The following is a 25,738-nucleotide window of genomic DNA, read 5'->3' on the forward strand; positions in this document are numbered from 1 at the left end:
TGACGTATGTGGGTGTCCTGTGCGTCTGGTTAGCAGCTATGTAAGCGTGTGCATCTCCCGAGTAGGATGATTAGTAGGCACTTTGCTGCAATTTTGTCATTAGGACTTCCAAAGTAAATTTTTAATTTAGTGTATGGGTTTGTGTCTGTGTGTGTGAGATGTACGGCGTTACGTAGGGATGGGAAGGAGGGATTCTTCTCTCTCCTCGTCTGCCTGGTGGCAATGGGAGTTGATACACAGCAGTCACCCCTCACTGCTGGCAGAGCTCCTCTGTTTGGGCCACTGGGCTGTGCTGATAAATACAATAGCAGACATAAATCTAAGTGTTAAATAGCCGTACACTGGTGGGTGAGCTTGGTTTTGTGAGAAGCTCCAGTTTCTGCTTTCTTGTTGAAACCAGCTTTATGTCATTTCTAGGCTTAGTTTTTGTTATCAGTGCCTGTTCCCCTTTCCCCTGTTGTTGGACTTGCTTATTTTCCAGGAAGAGGAAATATGCAAAGCTTATCTGAAGGAGGGTTAGGTAGTGTCTGGGAAATGTCTAGGAAAGGGACCATCCTTGTAAGTAAACCTAGAGCAATGGCTAAGGTGTATTTAATGTGATGGGAGGTGATCAGTTTAGGTACTACAATTTGATGAATTGCTAGTGAGGGATATAGAGCCCTAAACCACAGTTCTCAAGTGTCTGCCACCAAACACAGCCTGGAGTTGGAAGTGCATTGTGCCTTTTTAAAAGGCATTCGGGTTTTGAAAAGGCATGTGGTGTTAAGGCAATTCCAGCATAAGAGCTGCTTTCACATGCTGCCTTCCCACAGCCGTAGGCAGGTATGTTACACTTGAAGTGTGCATTCAAGTTGGACCCAGGTGATGTCCTGGAGATGTAGTTCTTCCCATCCCTTCTCTACTAATTACTTTATCTTTTAGGGTATAGTGCTTTCCTACTTTGGGTATGAACTGCTGCAGCACTGGAAGTGTTTTGCAATCAACAAATCCCAGGCTTTGTGTTGGCACGTATACCTAAACCATTGGAGGTGCAACAAAAGAGAAGCTTAACTCCATAAACCTCCATAATAAGTGGAGTTAAGATTGGAATCCACCTCTTTGCCAAAGCTCATATGCTATGGACTCATAGCCCATATAGACCTTGGGCAAAAGGACGTAGGGGATCTTTCACCCTTTTAGCACTTCCAATATATTTAATGAGTATTTTGCTTATTATGTTGAAGTCCAAGCACTTTTTCTCAGTGCTTTACCACAGGATGTTGCCTGTCATGTTTGTGATGCTCAACCTGGCTTGAGTAGGATGCTATTATATGAAGATGACAGAGAACTCAGTAGATATTTCCATAAGCTACGTTCTTCTGATCGTGCAGCACCACAATGATTCAACATCTACAATATTTACTTACCCTCTGTTGTTTGTTTTTCACATGCCATCCCACTGTTGTCACTGTTTGATTGACTATCCTGTTTGATGTTCTCAGCGAGATATATTTAATAGCTTGTTACTGTCTGGCAATAAAACATCATCTGGCAAAGTTAATGTCTTTCTAACCCCCCCTTGTTTAAGAGGTCAGTTGTTTCTTATTCTTGGTTATCACTTGTGTTTCCTGAAAACCTCTCTTTGACAACTGCCAAATAGCTTTTACTGAGGTTTTGCTGTCTAGGGAGGTAACTGGAACTAGAAGTTAGCCCTGTGGGAGATGAGCAGCTCAGGATGAAGAATTCGGTATCAGCAATGAGGTATTTCCTGAGCTCACAGTGATGGTTTTCAACCCACAGGTTTGGGTTGTTGTTTTTTTTTTTGCATAATTTGCATAGTTTCTGCTTCACTATAATAGGAACTAAATCAATGAATTCAACATCTTCACTTTCAGAGGAGATTTAAGAGAACATAGTACTTGGCTTTGAGACTCCCTGTGCTTTGAGAGGACAGCCAGTCCTAAAAGTGTGTTATAATTAAAAATACCAACTATTCCCTCAAAATACAGATTGCTTTTCTGCACACATATTCTCTAATAGCTAAAAGAAGCTAAGTTCTAGGCGAGATGGGAGAGTGGGCATCATTTGCTAATTACTTACAAGGCAGGGATACCTGGAGGCTTCGTTTAAATCTGTTCTCTCCCCTTGCTCCCCACCTTCAGTGTGTGCATGTACCTAAATAGAAGAGTAGATTGTCTGAGAACGTAGACCAAGGGGAAAGATGGTAATGTCAGTAATTCTTATCTCTTCTGCTGCCTTTTAAGCTCTAGTGTATACTAACATGGAAAGTGTTTTGATTTTCAGGTGGCCCTGAGCCCTACATTGAAATATTCGAGCAACCCAGGCAAAGGGGCATGCGTTTCAGATACAAATGTGAGGGGAGATCAGCAGGCAGCATTCCAGGAGAGCACAGTACTGAAAACAACAAGACCTTCCCTTCCATACAGGTAAATACTGCTTTTATCTATGAGCTACCATTGCCCATGCGAACACGGTGCTGTGGCTGTGTGTTGGCCTCGGTGCAGTCAATAGTTCCAATTTCACGTTCTCTTCCTATTTCCTTGGCATGCAGCTGTAGTTGCAACAGGGTGGAAAAAGAGCCATTAAAAGCTTTTGTTTCAGATTTACACGAAGGGGAGAATGTGTAGAGGTAGCTTACAAAGTGCTGGGAGAGAGGGAACACTTGGTGAAGTAACTTGGTGAAGTTACTCACTGTCTGGGAACCCTTCATTATTAGCTTTTGCTGTCTGCGCGTTTGGGTTTCTTAGTTATGTGACTTGGGTATGAATTTTGGGAGAGCTTTGAAGGAGTTTGCGTTCCAAATTTGAGAAGGCTTTGAAAAGCTGCTGGGCACAACATGAAAGGAGGCACTTTGTATAGGTTGAGCAAAGAAAGAAGTGACTTGGAGCCAGTGCTTCGGTGATCAGGCTCTGCAGAAGAAACTACCGTGAAGGATATGAAGTTAGAAGGGGGTAGAGAGTTTTAAAATGAGCTAAGAAGGAGAATTATGTGGTCAGAGCGTCCGCAGTGAAGATGAGTAGGGTGATTGCATTATGGAGAGGTTGGGAAATCCAGAATGAAGGGAGTCAGAGTAGCCCTAGCAGCTGTAATCAAAGCAAGGACCAAGGTACTGGCAGTAAAGGTGGAATAGAAGCACTCTGGCGGTAGCTTTTGTATGTGGGGCAAAGGAATGTGTCAGAGACCCTGGAGAAGTAGGGTAAGGGAGAAGAATTTCTGGTTACCTCTTTGAAGTTTAAGTTGTTGGTGTTTCCTTGATCTCTTTCAGTTTGGAGAAAGTCTTTCAGAGACGAGATTAGAAGAGATAGCCCCAATATAAATGGGAAGTGAAGAGAACTTGCTGTCTGGGAAGTATGTGACAGTGCCCAGGAATAGAAGCTGTGTATCTGTTTGCAGTGCCTGCAAGTAGAATAAAAAGTAGAGCCAAAAGATGGAGTCTCTGGAATCACAGCAAAAAAAAAAAAGCCCAGATAGAGAGGATGTGAAATCTGAAGAACAGGAGGTGTTTTAGGCTGAGTCATGGAAGATATTTAAGAAGAGGGAGAGTTTGGGAAAGATCATATTGGCAGTTGTGTTGAGCTTCTGCTGCATAAAGTAACTATGGAAGCTGATCCAGGCCTGAAGCCAGAATTATGAAGGGAAGGAAGCAAACAAGAAGGTCCTCCCCTTGACTACCACAGTGCCAGATTTGGTTATGGAATGCAGGAAATGGAGACCTTGCCAGACTCTCTTTTTTTCAGCACTCTACCACTTGAACTGCACAGTCTCCTGGCAAGAGTAGATGCTTTCAAAGACTCTCAGCCTAAGGCTGTGTCAGAGCACAAGTTGAATGGGCAAGATAAGCCCTTAATTCCTCTTAGCCTGGACTGGGCTGCACATGAAGGTCAGCCTGATCCCAAAGGGAAGATGGGACAGGGGTAGGTGGCCATGCAGTCCTGGCAGAGGTGACTGTTGATGACAAAGCTGATTGTTACCAATAGCAGGTGATTTCTAGGTGAATTCCTGCCTCCCTGAAGCCCGTAGGAGGCTTTAGTGCTGATAAGTTGGTAGGGGAGTCCCCTCTAGAGATGGAAACATCAATGAGGATGAGAACAGAGAGGCCAGGAAGAGATTAAATTTCGTGGTGTGGTTATGATGAACATCATCAGGGAGGAACTGGGGAATCAGAAGTGGTCAGATCAGGCTTCAGATTCAAGGGACTGGGTGTGAAATGAGAAAGAAATGATGTAATAGTTGAGGAAGGTGAAGGAGTGATGGAAGTTTGATTTTAAAGATGAAGAGTAATGATGGCTTGTATGAAGGCCAAGAAAGGAGCCAAACTGGAGACTGAAGAAGCTAACATGATGGAAGCTAGAAGAGCACAGGTCAAGTGAAAGGTTTGAGACGTTGGCTGGAAAGGATGTATGATGGATCCTTGGAGGAGGGAAGAAAGGGCTCAACGAGGAGAGGAACACTTAGTTACAGGGCAGGGGAAGTGGAGGAGGAGAGCTCACCTCTGCACAAACATGTGCCTGAGCAAGTCTTGCATGTGTTTTCAATTGTTAAGCTTCAAACACGTTAGGCCAAACTGCTTTTCTTTTCTTGTTTCTTCACTTACCCACACAACCCTTGGTGACTTCACTGGTAGCTGTCAGCGTGAGGGAAGACCTTTATGCACCTGAGAAACATGCATTGAATTAGGTTGATGACTGCTGTGAAACCTGTAGTAGGAGCTTGAGAATTCAGTGCCCTCCTTCTTGAATAGAGGGTTGAATATCCAACTGAGAACTGATTAAAACCCGAACCTTCATAGGGTGTGATGTCATGCTATATCTGTTAAGATCCTCTTTCGCTCTTTAGCGTTCCATGCACAGGTAATATCCATATCCCTGAGGCCTTAGGAGTGTTTTTGTAAGGTCTTTGGAGCTAGACCTGCCGTAGAATCATAGAATGGTTTGGGTTGGAAGGGCTCTTAAAGCTCATCCAGTTCAACACCCTGCCACAGGCAAGGACACCTTCCACTAAACCAGGTTGCTTCATGCCTCATCCTTTAAAAAGCATTTGTATGTGGTTGCCTATGTTGAATTTTGTATCTTTTGTCGCAAGGCTAGGTATGATAATGAAATATGTCCCTGTATGTCGGGACTTTACTAGTCCTGATGTCTGTAACCTAGAAAATGTCTCAATTTTCTTGCAGATTCTGAACTACTTTGGAAAAGTCAAAATAAGAACTACATTGGTAACGAAGAATGAACCCTACAAGCCACATCCTCATGACCTGGTTGGGAAAGATTGCAGAGATGGCTACTATGAAGCAGAGTTTGGACCAGAGCGGCGAGTCCTGTCGTGAGTAGTGATGTTACTTGGGAGTTTGATTACCTGTGCTAATCTTATGTTTTAAACCTCTGACTAGTGAGTAGAAGAGCTATTGGAATGCTGTTTCTGCTGAAGTTTATTACCCATCTTGGAGAGAGGGCAGCCCCTCTTTGAAGTATTTAATTCCTTTTCAGTTCTTCTCTCCTCTTTGGTCCTATTCTTTTCCTCTCACCCTTTCCTTTGTCCATTCTGCCAATGCCTGTCTCCTTTCCCTTTCTCCCACTTACTTGCTTTTGTATTCTTCTTCAGTAACACTTACTACTCTTGAGCCTGATTCTTTCCTACATGTGAAAATGATGAGTAATAGAGTAGGTAACGGCAGCATTAGAATTAGTACTTCACGGTGATTAGGGAAGTTCGCATCTTCCCTGGGAATTACACTTGGACTCTGGAAACTGATGGAGAAAGTTTGTGCTGGCTGATTATCATGTCATTTAGAAGATAATGGTTGTGACACATCTGGGAACGTGTTAGTGCTCTCACTGTTGTTGCTGGTTGGGTTTGGGGTTTTGTTGGAGTAAAAATACAGATTGTGCTCAGGCTGGGCTCTGGAGGGCAAGCAGGGAAGAGAAGGAAGTAAGCAGGATTCAGGCTGTGTCTGAGATGTGTTTCTCAGGGCTATTCAGAGGGGTATTAAGAACATCTAAAATCCAATTGTATTTGAATGGCATTTCCCATCAGTATTCCAAGTCTCTTGTAATATAGTGAAAGCAGAGGAAACTGCAACAAACACGGAGTGATTTTTGCCGGAGAGGGGAACTGAGACTTGACAACCTGTTTGTGGTTCCCAGTTTGTGATGCAGTAAACCTGGAAGTAGGCTATTGCTCTGGGGGAGAGGTAACTGAGCTGGAAAGAAAACGAGGTAAATATTTCAGTGTGTAAGTAGCTCTTACGCCCTGCTCTCAGGCTGATGTGATTCTGTTGATGTTAGTGAAATTACTCCGCATTTATGTGGGTTTAGTCAGTAGAACACTTATTAAAGGACTGAAGACACACTCTGTTTGAAGATGATGATTGCCTGATGGTGAAATAAATAGTTGTAGCAGTGGAGATGCTTCTTCAACGTACAGCCCAGGCTCAAGTGATCATGGATGTGCTGTCGTGTGTTCAGGTGACGTGTAGCACGTTGACTGTACTATCTCTTGCTGTTACAGATGCTAACAGTTTTATTACTTTATTATTTTTAGCTCGGTTCACACTGTTATCCTGCTTGGCAAATGGTAGAAAAGGATTAGTAAATCTAATTCCTGTCACTTTTCCCTTACTGTTACACCTCTCTAGAAAGGCAGGGCTGTCCCTTTAGGCACTTAAACCTTCCACCTTGATTGTTGCAACCTCATCCTCATTGGCTTCCCCGCAAATAGAGCTTTCCTTCACCTTGTCTAAAAGGCAGTTGTGAGTATCTCAAGCTGTTAATGGACCTTGTGCCTTCCTCTGACCGTCCATTCACCAGCTTCTCCTTTCTCTTCTCTCAAATCAAGCTTCCTCACTCAAGGTCAAAGGATGTCTGTGTCCTGGCCCATCCCATTTCCTGCTCTCAGCTCTGGGCCTTCTAATCTGAAGCAGAAAAGCCTGATTGCTCAACGCCTTTTCTGGTTACGTTACGTTCACCGGATACAGGAAGACACTGACTGTTTTTCCTCTTGACGTTCTGTTGCACAAGGCTGAATGTGGAAGGATGAGGCAAGCCTGTAGAGAGGCTGCAATGCCAAAAAGCGCAGGGATGCTCTGCAAAGACTTACCTGCAAATACTGATTTCATTTCGTGGTACATCAGATCATGTTCTTTGACATAATGCTGTGGCTCATCATTTAAGACCCTTGTGATTGTTTGCTGTATCCATGAATTCTTCTCAATACCCTTAGGTTATAAACCTCTTGGTTTCCTGCAAAACAGTAAGTGGTCTACATTCCCCTTATTGATAATGTGAAGCTGTAAGCTTCCATTGAGCTTGACATTGATGGGAGGAGGCTCGAAACATTCTCTTTGAAATGTTTCCAGCATCGGTACACTCATTTTTAACAAATCATTGGTTGCTTTGAGATGAAAGACCAGTGTGATCCGTAATTGGATCTGGATGTTTAAAGTCATTTTCCTTTTTGTGGCTGGTGACTCAGTCTTCACATTCTTCTCTTCGAGTCCACGTTGGAGAAAAGCCTCATACAATACTAGTGAGCAGGAGGTGTCGTCTCTTGGTAGTGATTCTGGCTGTTTACTCTTGCTGAGCATCCCAAATGGAGCAAAACTCCCATTTATTACTTGGTTTTTGGAGGTTTTTTTTTGTGCAGAAGAGGAATTATTAATCCCAGATTTGGGGCTGCTCTGAGTAAATGACTCTGCTTCCTGCTTGCTCAAAGTTCCCCTGTAGTTCTGGTTGAACAAAGTGTTTTGTTCTGCCTGTGGCGTGATGATCTTTGTACTGCTGCCCGAACTCGATCAGAGCCCTCCCTGGCCAAAACATCAAGCCAAAATCATGGCTGTTGGAGCATGTGTGACTGCCTGTATACTCACATTCTTACTTCCTAGGTTGCTGTCCCTCTGCATGGATGATATCATAGGTTTCTCTTAAGTGTTTGTCGTGTTTCTTCTCTCTTCCTACTTCTCCCTCTCTCTTCTCGTTATCTCGCTTGCTTCCTGTCAGCCAGGGCTATGTGAAACCCCGCAGCCGTGCTGAGCTTCTTGACAGCTCCTTCTCTGATCAAGCCCTCTGTACTGATGGCTCAATAGACACTTTCGCTGTGACAGCACGTGGTGGAGGAATCATTTATAACCTGAGAATGATGGGGTCCGGTTGCTGTTCAGGAGAGGCTTTGTTCAGTGGTTAAATGATGCAGGGTGATGGCTCTTAGGTCTGGTGTAGCTGGGTAGGGCTTTTGTTCAAGGTCAGTTCTGTGCATGTGCTTGCTTGGTATCTGTAATTTATGGTGGATGGCCAGGACTGGGGATGTGATATGGAACTAAGCCTGTTCATAGCCTTGATGTGTGCTTCAGACTGAATCTATGGAATACAATGGGTATTCTGGGGGAGAAAAAGTAATACGTGCTGTGACCAAGCATGAGAAAAAGTAATACATGCTGTGACCAAGCCCTAAAATACTACTGCCCACAAGAGGAGACAGAAATTGAATTGTTCCTCAAGGTACAGTACAGAACTTGCATGTCAGTAGCCACAATATAAAACCAAAGTGCTATAGTAAGGTGTGAGATGCTTCTGCTTTTTATTCTCCTCTGGGTTATCCTGTTGGGTTTCAAAGGGAAGCTTACACATTCCACTAGCAAATGAAGGTTCTGGAAGTGGAGCTTGAATGCAGAGGATTTGGGAGCCTCTGGACAGAGTGGACTTGGCACAGGGAAGGGAGTTTAAGGGAATTAAACTTAACATCATGCTAGGATAGTCTTGTTCAGAGCAGAGAAGTGTAAAACTATGCTTGAGAGTGTTGGCAGGGGCAAGCAGTATGTTTAGGTGCATAAAGAAGTATCTTTAGGTGCATTAAGGAGTGCCTTTAGGTGCATTAAAGTGGTTTTTTTAGGCATTTAGGCTTAGCAAAGAGCTCTTGTGGAGTTTCAAAGGAAGGGAAATAGCTGGTGCTTGGGTAAGGCTGCCTGCTGGCGCGACCCGTCCTCTGCACTCATTGTAACCCCATGCAACACAGAGCTTTCTTTTCATTTTTTCTTACTTCCTGCTTTACATCCACTCAGCTTTGATGATGTCATGGTTTTTCCATGTGGGAACAAGAGCTCGTCTGGGACTCCCCCCACCTCCTGCATCGGGGTGACCTGCGCTCATATGCAAATCAGGAAGAGCTGCAGCTCCTCAGAACTTTTCCATAACTATGCCAGGTTTAGAGACCTGTTTTGACTTGTTTTAAAAAAAACCCTTTAAAACAGCGTTTGAAATTTACATTCCCTGGTACAAAAGCAGGAGAGAGAAAATCCTGAACTAATGCAAATCAGTGCATTTATTGATAACAAAAGTAATTGCCGCTATAAATTACGTGAGATCCCGTATTTAACTGTGTAATCTCTGTAGGTTTACTGCAGGGTATCACTTTTGATACAGTAATATACAGTCTTAAGAATATATATTTAGGTATTTTTGTATAGATTTAATAAAGAATATATATTTAGAATTGTAATTAGTATTTTTCACTGCTATTCCTGCTCTTACTTTGGAAAAACCAGCATCCAGATCTTACACCCTTCTCACAATAAGCTTTTTTCCCCGCTTCTCACACTGTGAGACCGCACAGTGGTAATCTTCATTGTGGAATAGTTTGATGTTAGAAATAACTCTTGTATTAACTATCATTAACTCTGTGAAGGTTTCATTAGTTGCTGAAACGCTGCCGCATGTGCTTCAGTTTTCAGAATCTGGGCATTCAGTGTGTGAAGAAGAAAGACCTGAAGGAATCAATCTCTCTACGGATCTCCAAGAAGATCAACCCCTTCAATGGTGAGTGGAAATCAGCTGGGTCACTGTGAGGCTGGTGGGGTCCTGCTTGTCCTGCCTTTGCTTTTGTGGTGCAGCTTTATCTTTTCCAGAATGGGGAGAAAACAGTCTTCCCTTCCTGTGTCCCTCCCAGACTTCCCGCGTTGTCATAACATGGTGAATCTCTTTGGATGCTTGCTCTTCTCTTTATCCCCAGCAGCAATGGGATAGCAGCAGAAACCTTCCCTGGAAACTTCTATAAGTGTCTCAGGAATCAGATTTCCCCAGTTTAGGCAGCTGTGAGAATGAAAGACTGAATTAGCATCGCTTGTGCAGCAACTTAAACCAGTCTAAATCTAGCCTGCCACCATCCCATCTCTTCTGTTGTTTGAACACTGATGTTTGTGACCCCTCAGCCAGGCACTTCAGGAGCTCATAGACTCCTCAAAGCTGCTCCTCAGAGCAAGGAGCTGGTAGGAGCACTCAGGAGCTCCGTGGTAGTATTGGTCTTGAGCAAGTCTGAGGCAGATTGTGCTGCTACAGAGCCACACCGGTAAGGCTCTACCCACTGTAGCTGTACATGACGGCTGATCTGTGGGCTGCTCTCAACGAGTCACCCTGCTCTTCCCTCCATCCCTGCTCACACACTCCTACTACTTTCCTCACACCTTGCACAGAGCCTGTGAGGCTACACGGACTCAGCAACTTGCTCCAGTGGAAACCAGCTCGCAAAGAGTGGTTTCCCCTCAGATCAACTTGTTGAACCAATTCATCCCACAGCCTTAGAATTGCAAAGTTCAATGCAGAGGTGGGGTGGGGAGCACACAGGCACAACTGGGAGGAATTGGATGTAAAGCACAAATACCCCCAAACTATTAGCTAAGGCAGTCATGTATTTGTCTAAGTGTGCAGGAACTTGAAGATCTTCCAAATGCTTTTTAATACTCACAGATGTCTTGCTGAATCCAGGTAAAACCCTTCTTAGAGAGTTGGGAGCTGGATTTCTGGCTTGCTTCAAAACACGTCCCTGAATTGGGTTGAAAGGAAGCCTGGTGGAGTTATTACAGAGTGAGAAGTGTTATGGGTGTTTTCTTCATTGTAGAACAGCCTTTTGGAGTCAGGCTGATGGTACTGGTGGTTCGTCTAAACAATAATCCTTGTTTGGTATTGTATGCACAAAACAGCATCTGTAAAAACCCACTGTTACATGGGTTCAGTCATCGGCAGAACTAAAACAGTTGAAGTGTTTAAATCATGTTACCTTGACTCAGCTCTACCTTGATTTCAGACAGAAAAGGGGAATTCTTCTCTTCAGCCTTCCTGGTTTTCTTTTTCTCCATAAATAAAACATGCACTGACATTTTCTATTGATGTCGTGCAGTGAACGAACGTGGTAAAATCCTTTTGTGTACCTGTATTTCACCAAAGACACTTTAGCCACCACATAGCTCGCTCTGTTCCTAGCACTGCTGAGTGTAATAGTGAGGAAACACTTCACTACAGCCATCTGACAGGGGATTTTCACAGTGGTTGGCACATAGCTCCCAATGCACTCATCATTCTGGGGCTGTTACAGGCAGCAGGGCAGATCCAGGGCTGTTTCCCACCAGCAGTGGAGGAGACCACAGCCCTGCCCTGGCAGCAGGGAGAGCCTCTCATGGGTGACACACAGGGCAGCTCCCTGCTCTTGGCAGGGTTGTGCTGGGAAGGGGCCGCTGGCAATCCCCAGCCTATGGAATTGCCTTTCGGCACTGCTAACGTGTCAGCACAAAGCAGAGCTGCTTGGGAACAGCCTCCAGGGCAGTCCCACACAAAGCAGAGCCCAGAAAGGCCAAGGACCAAGGTCTAATAAAACAGGATTGGTGACAGGAACATAGGTGTACTTAATTGATCAGAGCAGGGTTTCATTAGCAGCAGTCACTGTAATGTTCACTGCTTGATAAGATTGAAAGCTTTACATACAGTTTCAGTTTGTTTTTTAAGGTCAGGAGAGTATCATTGCATTCTCCAGGCTGTGTTGTATCCATCCTGCATTGTGCTTTATTTGTGTGTCTTCAGAAAGGCATCTGGAGCCACATGTCAGAGTTAGGTGCATCCTCGAAGCAGTTCGCAAGTTGGTGTTACTCATTTCTTGTATAAGCATCATAAAAGGAATTTCATGGAGCTCAAAAGCAGCCTTCGGGGTGTTTTTGTGTTGCTTGTCTTTGCTTTTTCTTTCCCACCTTCTAGAGCAAACAGTCCCTGTCCTGAGCCTCCTTTCAGGGCAGAGGTTCAGTGTTGACCCTATTAACAGATGCAGAATGCCTCCAACCTGCCAGCATGGGTATTACTTGTCAGTGAGGGTTGAAGTAAGAGCAAGGTGTGGGTCCACAAAGTTGTGTTCCTTGTGAAAGGGGCTCTCATCTTCCAGGGAAGCCCAAGTGCCAAAGACAAGTGGGGTGCAAAGGGAGAGTGAGCCTTAACACAAATCTTCTGGTGGTGTCATCCCTTCCATCCTACCCTTCCAGTATACAGTATGGACATGTACTGAGTAAGGGTCGTCATCAGCAACAGTAGGAAGTTGCTTGGTCACGATGTGTGGCCTTTAAGATCATGTTCTCCAGCAGTCTTGCCTATGCTGTTGACACAACTGATGCCTACTTGTGAACCCCTGGGTGATCAGAAGTTGGTGTTTGCAAACCGTGCTGTGTCCCTTGCTGGAGCTGTCTGATCCAAGTCGTGCTGCAGCCGTACCTGTAAGGCTGTTCCACAGTGAATTCTCCATAAAAGCTGGTAGCTCTTGTCCCTTAAGTCCAGTGTAGGCTGTACAGAGTGTGTGCATTCAGTAGGATGCAAGTGGGATGACCTGGACTCAGGTTGACCCTCTGGGGTTAGCCTTGTTTGAGAAAGAGCTGCTGTTCCACACTATCACTGGGTGCGTTTGTGATCTGTTGTGTTCACAAAGGGTATCCATATGTATCCATACATCTACCATCCATATATACATCCCTATATTTTTGTCCTTTAATAAGCTAACCAGTTCTAGACCTCTTGCTTGCTTCTCATTCCTGAGCACGCCATGGAGATGGTGCACAGTAACTAGGACTCCTTGTCATGATGACGATGATATAAATAGCATCGAAGGAGCAGAGTTACTCCTCCAGTGGAGCTGGTCCACGTCTGCTTTCTATGGTGTTTGTTTTCTTTTTAGTAGCTGTTGAGTTGTGCCCTATCCCCGTCTCCCCGTGCACTGTCTGATGTACAGCCAACTCCAATTAGAAGAGCCAGTTTTCAGTTAAGAGCTTTTGTGGGTGGGTGTGACTTGACAGAGAGACAACAATTGTCTTAATAACAACCCGAGTTAATTATCAATGAGGAAAAGCCCTGAACCTGTCCTTTAAATTTCGGGGGCAAACTGTATTTAGCAGTGACAGAGGGCCAACCTTTTCCTAGGGAAACGGGTGGCTCCCAAGAGTTGGAGAAACTGCCAGATTTCAGGCATTGGATCAGGAGGGGGTAAATAACCCTGCCCATGGCAAGGGGTTGGAACTGGATGAGCTTTAAGGTCCCTTCCAACCCAACCCGTTGTAGGAGGTCAGCTTTCCCTGGAGCTCGGTGCCCGTTCCTGTGTCTGCGGCGCTGCTGACGAGCACCGCGCTCTGTTTCCAGCTGCCTCCGCAGCCCTTCCTTCGCCGCTTCCCCTTTCCGCCCGCCGGCGCCTGACCCACGGGGGCTTTGTGCTCGTCACCGTCTCCACAACACCCCCAGCACCGCCTCCGCCGCGCTCAGCCCCACGCGCGCTTCCTGCGCTCACCGCAGCAGCAGCTTCCCTTGCTCCTAAAGCACCCCCTGTGCTCTGACAGCAGTTGCCTGCATCAGGGACGTTCACTGGGGCCACTTGTTCTATAGGGAATGGCTCAGATCATGGAATCAGCTGGAATGGGAAAGACCTTCAAGCTCATCAAGTCCAACCTTTACCCTGCACTGCCAAGGCCACCACTAACCCATGGCACTGAGGGGCTCGTCTACACCAGGGGCGGTGACTGCAGCCCTGCCCTGGGCAGCCTGTTCCAATGCCTGAGCACCCTCTGGGGAAGGAATTGTTCCTCAGCTCCATCTAAACCTGCCCTGGTGCAGCTTGAGGCCGTTTCCTCTTGTCCCATCCCTTGTTCCTTGGGAGCAGAACCCAGCCCCTCCTGGCTCCATCCTCCTGTCAGGCAGGTGTTAGGGATGTTATGAGAAACCTTAAACTTCTGTCCTTAAATTAAACCAATTTGTAACCTCCCACCTAAATCCCCAAGCTGAAAATCTTGGGAAGAGTGAGTTGCTTTTGAAGAGGCATGGAACAAATCTGCTTGGAAAGCTGAATGTCCTGATCCTAACGTGACTCTACCTTTGGAAGAGCCCTTTGTCCTCTCGTTCCTCGTGCAAATGCTTCCTGCTGTTTGTGGTGAAAGGTGTGCATTAAGCTAAAGGACAGCCCCTTTTCAAATCGTTTAAGAATGAGAATTACCAAGTAGAGACACAAAAAACGCTGACTTGTGGTGTTCTTACTATGAACAGGATCTACTGAGCGATGTGGTACGAATCTCTGGAGGCTGATGTATATATCTGCTTAAATCTGTCCCAGTTTTACCTTTTTCAGGTTGAATCTCAAACAGGAAAAGAGCCCAGATTCACAAAAACATTGTCTAGACAGAGCAAGGACGGAGCTTTGCAAGTGTTCATTTGTATTCCCAGTTCTTGGCCTTTACGTGAGGCCGGGCCCTCCACTTTCCATGCGTTCCTTCCATAAAACAAGGGAATGTGTCCACAGCAGTTCAGGTATTTGTTGACTGCAGGTTAACATCTGGATTTCACTCATTTGCACCAATAACAAGGCTTTTGCTTTGTTTAAACCACTGAGCGCTGCTGACACATGTTGTGTTTATGGGTACGGGCAAAGGTTTCTCTTTCCTGCAGGATTAATTGCGACTTATCTCTTCATGGATCACAGAGGCATAAACCCGGCATGGGTGTATCAGGAGGAGGAACAGAGCCCTGCCATGGCCCTTCCCTCCCCTTGTTCCCAGCTTCTGCCTCTCAGCAAGTGCTGGTAGATGGTGTTTGTGCCTCTGTTTGTGTGGCTGAGCAGCTGGATGTGTCCGGTTGCTAAAGCCCAGGTTCGAAGAGGGCACCATATTCCACTTCTGATAGCGATGGACAAACAGCACACCAGGACATCTGCTCTTTCCTTTGTACTTTCATGATGGTAATTCACTTGGAAGCAGCACATGTAGCATTAAGCTGCCTGGTGAGGTCTTTTTCTGCTGTATAGAGTTCATCTGCAGGGGACACCAGTTGAATACTTGGGCTGCAGTGTGGATGGACGTAGGCTGGGGGGAGTAAACTGCACCCAAAATGTACCTCCCAAGCACCAAGAGGGACCGGACTGGTTGAACCTGGCACAGATCAGCACCACCAGTGCAAGAGGTTGTCAGTCCTTCCTTCCACTGCCTCTTGTCTGCTTCCACTGCTGTCTTTGGCCAAGACTGGCGATCATGGGAACCGACCAACCGAAAACACAAGGTTTTTGCTCTTTTCTGCTGGCAAGTTAGTTCAGAGCCAGGCCAGTTCCTTGGTCGGGTTCACCACATGAGAGCTGTGCCCAGCGTAAGAGTAGTGCTGGAAACGGAAGGCTGGGCAGAGCTGGTCTTTTATGCAAAACCACTGGTATAGATTGAGTTCAACTGAGCTAGAGCTGTTGGAGTGGGTCCATGGGAGACTGTGAGGATGCTGCGAGGGCTGGAGCAGCTCTGCTCTGGAGCCAGGCTGAGAGAACTGGGCTGGGTCAGCCTGGAGAAGAGAAGGCTCCTGAAGGGAAGACCTGAGAGCAGCTCCAGTGCCTGAAGGGGCTCCAGGAAACCTGGAGAGGGGCTTGGGACAAGGGCCTGTAGGGACAGGCCAAGGGGAATGGCTTGAACCTGCCAGAGGGGAGGCTGAGATTAGACATTAAGAAGTTCTTCACTATGAGAGTGGTGGGACAATGGCACAGGGTGCCCAGAGAAGCTGTGGCTGCCCCATCCCTGGCAGTGTTCAAGGCCAGGTTGGACACAGGGGCTTGGAGCAAGCTGCTCTAGTGGAAGGGGTCCCTGCCCGTGGCAGGGGGTTGGAGCTGGATGCGGTCCCTTCCACCCTAAACCATTCTGTGATCAGTTGGTATCAGGGCTGAGGGGGTATCTTTGTACTCCAGGAGCAAAACACTTGAGGCAAACCACATCTGTGTCATCACTCAGATGAAACCCAGCTCCCAGCGTACCCCTAAATTAAAAACCATCGTGTGCGTAAGAGCCAAGGCAGAGCACAGCTCACGGTGGTTATTAATGCTCTGTGCTCCTCAGAAATTTCCTTGGTGAAGCAGTGTTGTTGTCTGTGGGAGGGCATTCTCTTTGCTGGAGACGTGCCACGGCTCGTGTGTCCCCTCGCAGGTCACAAGATGTCCCTGTGCAGGGCAGATGGAGTTCACAGCCGAGCCCTCTGCGTGTGTGTGTGTGTCACAGCCCGTCGCTTGTGCTGGAAGTTTCCATGCAGGTTAAGTTTAGATGCTGCAGTGCCTCCAGCACCACCCACTGCAGAGGTCTCTGACCTCATTCTGCAGAAGCTGGGCGGAGGGTGAGGGATCTGCTGTTTAATCAGGTATGGTGTTATCAGTCAAAAAGCCCCAAAGGCTTCATCACCTCTTCTTGGTGGTCACCATAAACTTTCACTTTCCCTGTAGCACCACCTCATGAGGAAACACTTAATCCCCTGGTAGCATCACCAGATGAATGGTATCTCGTTGGCCTTTCTGGATGGGGAAGATCATCGTGGGGCATCTCTGGACCGTAGTGACTGAAATCTCTGCAATGGGGACAACCCGAAGCCGGTGTGAGCTGCTCACATTGGAAGCAGTTCAGGACTATACATGGTTGGGTGGTTTCTTTTCCTGCTCGCACAGGGACTGTGTCAGTCTCTTCCCATGTTAACAGATAATGGATTAGAGAATTATTCCTATGGATTAGGGAATAATTTCAAAGGCGATCATTTCTTTAAGGTGGGGAATCAGTGTTTCTTTCAGCAGTTGTACACAGATTGATAAAGACAGGATTCAGTAGCTGTTGTAGCCCCTTTGAGGTGCAGACCAGCTAATACTGCCCAAGTTTGACTGTAACTCCAGCTATTGCTTTTGAAATCCTATTCCCAGAATCTTGGTGAGCAGGGCTGGTTTTCTGTTCCCATTGTGTTGGTGGTATTTCTGTGGCTGTTCTTTGGCCTCATGCCCCATGTTTACATTAGAATTTAAATTCTTTGAAAATATCACTTTAATTTCTCTGTGTCTGAGTTGCTGGGTGTTACTTTTGAAAGCTCTCCATCCCCTTGTAAGAGGTGTGCTTGGAAACATCCCTTCATATCCTCCTGTTTGCATAGAGACCTCTGGAAAAGGCATTTCTGCCATGTTGAGGCTAGTTCTTTATTAGATGGGGCCATCCCAGGAGCAGACCCAGCTTGCTGGCTGGATTCCAGCTCTTTCGGTTGGATTCAGATGAAGCCAGTAAGGTGTGGTACCACACAGCGAGAAGCACTCAGAAGAGGAAGCTGAACCCTTGCCAAAGCCAGGGCACTTCTTCCTTTTATTCATGCGTTGTGTTTGAGCCCGTCTCTTACCATATCTGCTGCTCGCTTCACGTGTGGCACGTCACTGGTTTCAGTAGAGCTGGTTGAGTGGAGCTTGCACAGGGCGACGGAGCGGTGGTGACTCTTCTCCTCCTCCAGCAGTTACTGTTCCCAACCTCCTCGACAGGGTTTCTTCACTTTAATAAGTTCAGGTTAGTCAGGTTTAACCCTGTCTGCTGTGCTCCTGTGCAGAAGTTGGTGAAATCGCCACGAGCATCCTCCATCCGGCCATACTCCAGGCATTACTCAGTGTGTTTGTCTGCCCCGGGTTTGTTTGCTTTTAATAACCTGAAGGTGTAAGGCAGCAGCCGTTCAAGTGAGTGGCTGCTCTCAAACCGACTTCAGAGGGATCAGGATTAGATGTCTGTTAAAAATAACAACGGTGTGTTTTGCTTGGATGATTGTCCCATGTTTTGGAATTGATGAAAGCTTCGTGCGAACGCGGAATCCAGCCTGTTCTCTTCAGGCTGTCGTCACACGATGGGGTTGCAGCTGTCTTGTTCTCCTTTTCTGCCCTGTTGTGCTCTTCTCATCTGATTAAAAATAGCCCAAGAGGAATCACTCTTCACTGAACGCTTCCTCTTTCAAACTACTGGTTTTTATAGTTGAAGATCATGTGTAAGCATGCAAAGCAGGAGCAGTGGTTTTGCTGTAACACAGTGAGCTGTGGACAGTGATCCTGTGGATCACGGTGTCCTGCCAGGGTTCTGGCAATAGGATTTAAAAAGCAGTGGCTGTGGTTAACTATGGGGTTCCTTATGGGAACCCCACAACTCTTCTATATCAGATGGTTAAACAGATTGATTGGGAATGGCAATAGGATAGGAAAGTATAGGATGTGATGTGATTTGAACAGAAACATCACTGATTTTCTCCGTGTCTGGTGTATTTTTGCAGTTACAGAGTTCTCTTTAAGCTTTAGGTCTGCTGTTATTTGTGCTGCTTTAACACGAGAGACTTTGGTTGTGCAACCGCTTTCGATTCAGAATGCAAAGCCAGATGCAGATTTTGTGCTAGGCTTCTGTCCGCAGGGAGCTGACCTAGACAAAGGTATTGAATCTCTGTGCTCCGTTTCATTTTGAAGAGGTTTGATGTTTGACCACTGCTTGGGCATTCTGGCTGGGTCCGTGTGGTTGCCAGTGGCTAATACAACATGGGAACAGAAGCCAGTGTCCATGGGAACCAATTGCCTCCCATGATCATCATAGACTGGTTTGGGTTGGAAGGGACCTTAAGGCTCATCCAATTCCAATCCCTGCCACAGGCAGGGACACCTTCCATTAGGGCAGGTTGCTCCAAGCCCCATCCAACCTTGCCTTGAACACTGCCAGGGATGGGGCTCTGATATGGATTAGACCCAGCCGAGCTGATAGGAGCAAAGCAGTGTTTAGATCCTGACCAGCCCTTCCGCAAGGCATGGTCCAGGGAACACACTCATCTGTCTTTAATCTCTAAGTCGGGCTGGATCAGAGGTGGTTGTGCTGCTGAGGCTGCCAAATGTGTCTGTTCCAAACCTGTTTCCTGAGGATCCTCTTTTATTAAGCGAAAGGTGACTTGGTTTCTTTTTGCAGTAGAGACCAGGAGAACCTGAGCTATTCAGAGCTGAAAATGGCAGTGGAAAGTGTTCTGGGCTGAGTGCCCTTAACGTTTCAGACTTTCAAAAGGTAAAAGGAAGAAATCCTTCAAGTGGGCACTGTGGAATCCCACTCGTGGCAGGGGGGAGACCAAGCCTGTGATAAACTCTAAAGGTCAGAGCAGGGCAATGTAATCAGTACGGTGGGATCCCCGTGCTTCTTATCACAGGCACATTTAATCTCCTCTTCTTGTAAGAGGTCTCTGAAAGGGCAGGGGAGGAGCGAGCTCGAGCGGTTGTCATCTGATGACTTGGCACACGTTTGCTTTAGGTAACTGCAGGGAGCATCTTGCTGTGCTTGAACTGGGAGAGGCGCTTGAAATGATTTTAGTTATCAGTGCTTCCACTTAAACGAAATTAAATCAGTTTCTCATCTTGCCAGCACTGAATATCAACGTCATAGTTTAATGTCAGACCTTAAGGAAAGCATCGTGTTCCAAGAGGATGCTTTTCCCAGAACGGAGCCAGGGGTACATGAAATGCTCAATACAACACGCCAGGTCCAGTGTCTTGAGATTAAAATTAAGTGAAAGAGTGAACAAAATTGAAGTGCTGAGCTTGGGTTATGCATTACTGTGGTTTACACAGTATAGGTGAGGGAATGGATCCTTCCCAGCAAGGGTTTGCTTGTTGTATTAGCAAATTGCATCATAACGATGGCACTGATCACTCTTCTCAAAGGTACAGAAGGGACACAGATGTTGATGGTTCTGGGAGATGGTTTGTGTTGTTTCAGCTTCGTTCTTGCCCCAAGAACTGTCTTTCTGGTTATTTTTCCATCTCAATCTCTAAAGGAAAGCAATGATATTATTATTTGCTCTGCTGTGGTAAATTTTCACCTATGTCCTAGGGCTTCTTCATGGTGAAATATTTCTCTCTGGGAGCAGCATTCATTTGGTCAATTTTATCATGCACAAACAGGAGAGAAACATGTCCAGGGAATGCCTTTCAAACTATGGATACATGAAACTGGTCTGGCAGGCAAGGTGAGGAAGCCATAGGCAAGAAACAGCTGGAGAACTAGGACAGTTCAGCCTCGATTGATGAAGTGTTAAAGGCTTCTGGTTCTGTTCTATAGAAGGAGTTTCTTCCTGCAGCCCCTGTAGAGCTAGCAGGGACTATGGGCACCTTTTGCCTGCCTTGGCAATGCCATCTCTTTCACTGGGGGGTTGTTAATGAATCACTGCAGGGTTTGGTGTCTAATCCTCAGCCTTGTCTCTCCTCCTGCTGCTCAGTGCCTGAAGAACAGCTCCACAACATCGACGAGTACGACCTCAACGTGGTCCGCCTCTGCTTCCAGGCTTTCCTCCCCGACGAACACGGCAACTACACCTTAGCTCTTCCGCCTTTGATTTCCAACCCCATCTATGACAACAGTAAGTACCAACCCAGCCGTACCTGGGTTTATCTTCCCCTCCTTTTTGTTGTTCTCTTTCACTTGGGATGGAAAATGCCAGCCCAGTTTCTGAGGTCCGTGCCGGTCCTCCTGGTCACTTCTGTGATTTGGCACTGCTGGATGCATGGTTTCCAGCACGTGGCAGGTCAGTGAGGAGCATGTGCTCAAAAGATGATCCCAGTGTGAAGATGAAGAATTCTCTATTGAAAATAGGTGGTAGTGAGGTGATGGCTGCTGCAAGACTGATCTGCTGTCACAGGATGTCCTCTAAAGCCTGTTTGTACCCATGAGGAGTCTTGTCTTTGCCTTGTGAGGGCTCTGGAACAGGACTCGAGAGATTTATCCCAGTGGGAAACTGTCTTAAAGCTTTTATATATCCCTTTTGTTGCTATTTCAGTGTAGAGTAGGGAACAGGGGAGTGTTTGATCATGCCCTGGGAGGGTGCAGAACTATGTGAAACACCCTTCTTGGCACAGTTTTACATTCCACAAAACTGGACTTGCATATAGAACCATGGAATCAACAAGGCTGGAAAAGAGCCTTAAGATCATCAAGTCCAACCGTTACCCCAGGACTGCATTAGTCCAGATACTGCCTCAGAAGCAGCAGGTCACTGCAGTCAAAGATTTTAGCCCTCAGCATGTGCTGGACTTCTGTCCTGGAGCAGAACAGCAGAGGAACTTTTAATCCTCAAACTTCCTGGTGGTGGTTTCTGTTTCTGCAGCAGAAGTGTTTCCATTCTAAACACTTCAGGTCATTAATGCAGCAGAAGCTGCTGAATAAATGGATTTCTGCATTTCATAAGGTTACTGTTAGAATTGTGCTGATGTGGGCATGCATATTCACTATGATAATGTTAAATCCCAGAGTGGTTTGTGTTGGAAGGGACCTTAAAGCTCATCCAGTTCCAACCCCTGCCACATCCAGGGACACCTTCCACTAGAGCAAGTTGCTCCAAGCCCCTGTGTCCAACCTGGCCTTGAACACTGCCAGGGATGGGGCAGCCACAACTTCTCTGGGCACCCTGTGCCACAACTCTCATAGTGAAGAACTTCTTAGTGTCTAACCTCAGTCTCCCCTCTGTCAGGTTAAAGCCATTCCCCCTTGTCCTGTCCCTACAGGCCCTTGTGAAAACAGGAATAGGAACTCAGGTGGGTTTCAGAGTCTCTTCTGGAAGCTGGAGCCCTGTGCACTGTGTTAGTGAGAGCCTTTGTAGGACTGACAGGGGCTGAGATAAAACTGATGCACAAGGTTAGCAGCTCGGTCTCAGTTGCCATTTAGAAATGTGCCAGATCATGATTACTCACCAACATTGCTTGACGTCAGTGCTTGCTGAGCTGCTGCAGTGACGGGTAGCTGCGTGGTGGGGAAGCTTGGCTTTTCAGTGGGGGTGTGCGTGGGCAGCCTCTGTCACGCTCCATGTATGTAAAGCCCTCTGTGTAGCGTAGCAGTGGTGTACATAAAGCTGCATAACTGCAACCACAAGCCATACAAATCACACTGCTCGTGCCTGGAGCAGTTTCAGATCTGAGTTGCTTTTACAAATGCTCCCTTTTAAGCCTGCTCTGTTGTACGGAGCTGGGTACGGTCAGGTTATGGCTTTAGATAACAGGCACGACGACGGTACGAGGGGCTTGCAAGTCCGAGGTGGTTAAATCTTGAGCTTCTGCTGATGTGGTCACATTGGGAGCAAAAAGGTGTTCAGAGCTTGTCTGAAAATCAGCTCGCACACTTTAGTGTTCTCTTCACTTTCTAATGCTCTGGGGTCTCAACCTGCTTTGGATAGCAGAGATAGACAAGAATAATGCAAACAGAGAGGCAACCACGTTAGCAGAGGCAGCACGTGTATCATTCCAGGCAGCTTGGTTTCAGTTGCTGATGGTATTAACTGGCTTTGAACAGAAACTTGCCAAGTTGTGTCTTTTAGCACACTGAAATCTCTTGGGCGGTCAGATGAAGCAGTTGATTGTTTCTAAGGAATGGGTTATGGAGAACACGTTGCTGTGCCCGGGTCAAAGTGATGTGATTTTTGGTGAGAAGCTCATTTTATAGGGATTTGCTACCAGGGACTTGGTTTTGGGGAGCCAGGAGCAGGAATTGGGTGGGAGTTGATGTGATGGTGAGGTGAGGGTGTGCTCAGGGGATGGGAAGCAACAGAGCCCGTGGTGAACATCTCCCTTTGAGGCTGGTGCTGAACTCCCAGCACCAGGGCTAACAGCAGGGGATGTCACATCCACATCTACTGGCATTCGCATCTCTTTCCTTTATCTTCCCTTCTGAATTCTTTGTCTAAACACAAAACAACAACCTCCAGCCTAGGAAGGCTTCCCCAAAACCTGTCAAAAGGCCATCGAGTGCCATTCAAGCCTACGGAAGTGAAACAAAGGTAAAATTAGGCTTCTCCTTGTAAGTCTTAATTTACCCTTCCCGTGAAAATGCAGTGACGCTGTCACTCATATGACCCCGCGCTGTTTCTGGCCTTGTTTTGCTTCCTCTCCCTTCAGAGTTTCTGATTCATTCAGCAAATGGTGTGTGTCATGTAGTAAATGAGGCTGGAGCCCCCGCTTCTCCTAATGATAATATTAGTAATAGCTGCAGATAGCAACTGTGTAACTGGGGCCTGGCTGACGTTACCATGAAGCTCTGTTTTAAGTGTGTTCGGTGGTGTTCTACAGTGCCATGATAGATTGGGCAGGAATCGACTCAAACCAAGTGTCTAAAGGAAATGGTTTTGGGTTTTTTTTGGAGGGTGACACCGTGAGCTTTGGTTTCGTGTTTGATCTCTGTGCCTGGAACAGGGAGCTCATGGTTCCTGTAGCAGTAGAAGGATTGGTTGGGTGGCAAAGTGGCACCAGCCAGATCCTCACAGGCACTTTAAATACGTTTGGAGTTGATGTCTTGGATATAAGATGAGAGAACATCACAGCACACTGTAGTGTTGTTCTGTTGGGATCGGAGGTGGGAAGAGGGTGTAGGAAACTACCGATGTGGTCACATATCACTACTGATATAGAATCATAGAATCACAGACTGGTTTGGGTTGGAAAGGACCTTAAGATCATCCAGTTCCAACCCCCTGCCATGGGCAGGGATGACTCACACTAAACCGTGTCACCCAAGGCTCTGTCCAAGCTGGCCTTGAACACCGCCAGGGATGGAGCATTTACCTTTATCACATATCACGGCTAATATGATCATCAGTTACTTTGTATGTTAAATGAAAACAGGGTCTTAAGATTGGTGTGTGCTCATGTACTTCATAGTATCAACACAGCATATAGGCACAGGGGGTGAACTTGAGATCCTAGAGAGTTCTTCCATTCTGGCTTTTGTTCTTTGTTACTTCTGGATCTATGGTGACATTAGCGCCCTCGTAAATCAATTGTAACATAGCCCACAAAGCTCCTTGGGGCCCATGGAGCTCCAAGGGGACTGTTCTTTCTTGCAGTCATCTCCTGTCCATATTTACCCTGCAAGAAAGCTGCTGCTGAACAGGGCCAGATGCCATCAGGCAGTGCTCATCTCTGTCCCACATGGGTTGTCCATATCCGTTGGGTTGTTTGGTGCAAGTACGATGGTACCAGAGACTGTGCATGGGGCAGCTCTCCATCCTCTCCATCCTCAGCTATCAGGAGCCTGTCCATGTACAGCACAAGCTGGAGTGTTTTGGGGTAAAACCTTCTACCCTGAGTAAAGGCATGAAAATTGGGCTCATAGACCTGTTCTCAAACACCTTGAGAGAGTAGTGGCTTGATGGCCAAGTACATCTGTGAATAAAACTACAACCACATACACGGGGGGGGGGGTTCTTGACTTGGTAGCCCAGAGAAGTATGACTGTAACAAGTGATTGGTCACTCTAAGATCTGCTTTGAGTGCTCCAGCTTGAAGGGCAGCAGCACCAAGCACAACCACATCATTCAGGGAAGCATTCTGAGACTGCTGTAGAGTAGTTTAGGAGCCAGTGGCACAGAGCTGAGAGGCTGAGCACTGTAGGGTCACAGAACATGAAGCCCCGCTTCTGCATTCCCTGTATGGAGCACGTGTTCCCTGTGGGTTTCGGGGTGTCACACTCTCCAGTTCCTGCCTTCCCTTCTTACACCTGAACTCCCAGCACCTCATCTTCAACAGTGACCAAGTTACTGTAATTCTTCACCATCAAATTTGCCTGTTTGTTTCCAGGAGCTCCCAACACGGCAGAACTGAGGATTTGTCGGGTGAACAAGAACTGTGGAAGCGTAAAAGGAGGAGATGAGATATTTCTGCTGTGTGACAAAGTTCAGAAGGGTAATCCTGACGAGGTTCTTCCTTTCCCTTTGTCCCACATGGCTGGTTACCACTTTCTAGCTGGGGAACTGAAGCCCTTCAGCACACTCTCGGTTGGGTGGTTTGGTTTCATAACGTAGCTTTCACGTTCAAAGGCACCTCAGTGCCTTTAAAGTCATTTGCTTTGCATCTGAATTCAGAGTCAGACTCTGTTCTGTGTTCCCCTTCTCCCCTTTCTCCTGTGCAAGTTTTCAGTTCTTCACCTTATCAAGCATCTTCTGTTTCTAATGGACCAGATGATATCGAAGTCAGATTCGTCTTGGACAACTGGGAGGCCAAAGGTTCCTTCTCCCAAGCTGACGTTCACCGTCAGGTAGCGATCGTGTTCCGAACGCCGCCGTTCCTCAGGGACATCACTGAGCCCGTCACGGTGAAGATGCAGCTGAGGAGGCCATCAGACCAGGAAGTCAGTGAACCCATGGATTTCAGATACCTACCAGATGAGAAGGGTATGGCTCCGATTAGCTGACATTCTGAAAAGCCATTAGCAGTGCAGACCTTGTGTTGATTGTAAGCTTAATTAGTAAAGATACTACAATCCTACTTCTACAAAGCAGGTTTGGGGGTTTTAGAATTAAGAGTAGCCAGTTTGTTTCCTCTTTCAATGAAAGTATCAAGAATCATAGAATCATAAAATGGTTTGGGTTGGAAAGGACCTTAAGATCACCCAGTTCCACCCCCCTGCCGTGCGCAGGGACGTCTCACACTAAATCTTGTCACCCAGGACTCCATCCAGCCTGGCTTTGAACCCACAAGTATATCCAGGTCCCTGTGCAAAAGCAATCCCAAGAGTGGGTTTGCCTTTACCTGAAGCAGTTTCTTGGTTCATTAATGCTGTCATGTCTGAAATATATATCTTTAAATATCTTACTACAGTGAGGTGCCACTAATAGGTTATCAAAGAGAAATGTAACCCTTTTCCTTCCCTTTC

The 25,738-nt window shown here is 46.5% G+C and overlaps 1 protein-coding gene across 2 annotated transcripts in view; it reads left to right on the top strand.

Annotated features, from left to right (window-relative positions):
* Nucleotides 1–25,738, top strand: part of REL (REL proto-oncogene, NF-kB subunit) — a 32,167-nt gene that overhangs the window by 2,964 nt on the left and 3,465 nt on the right. The window contains exons 2-7 of one of the 2 annotated variants that reach the window (XM_062609766.1): nt 2,284–2,426; nt 5,174–5,322; nt 9,715–9,806; nt 20,322–20,462; nt 24,664–24,768; nt 25,044–25,256. In XM_062609766.1, the coding sequence (XP_062465750.1) occupies nt 2,284–2,426; nt 5,174–5,322; nt 9,715–9,806; nt 20,322–20,462; nt 24,664–24,768; nt 25,044–25,256 (843 nt within the window). Of the gene's footprint in view, nt 1–2,283; nt 2,427–5,173; nt 5,323–9,714; nt 9,807–20,321; nt 20,463–24,663; nt 24,769–25,043; nt 25,257–25,738 lie in introns of those variants that run through there. The other variant, XM_062609775.1, reaches the window with a different exon arrangement.

The sequence above is a fragment of the Pezoporus occidentalis genome, unplaced genomic scaffold (assembly GCF_034315485.1).
Source record: "Pezoporus occidentalis ecotype Australia unplaced genomic scaffold, CSIRO_AGI_Poc_V1 ctg10, whole genome shotgun sequence".
NCBI lineage: Eukaryota > Metazoa > Chordata > Aves > Psittaciformes > Psittacidae > Pezoporus > Pezoporus occidentalis.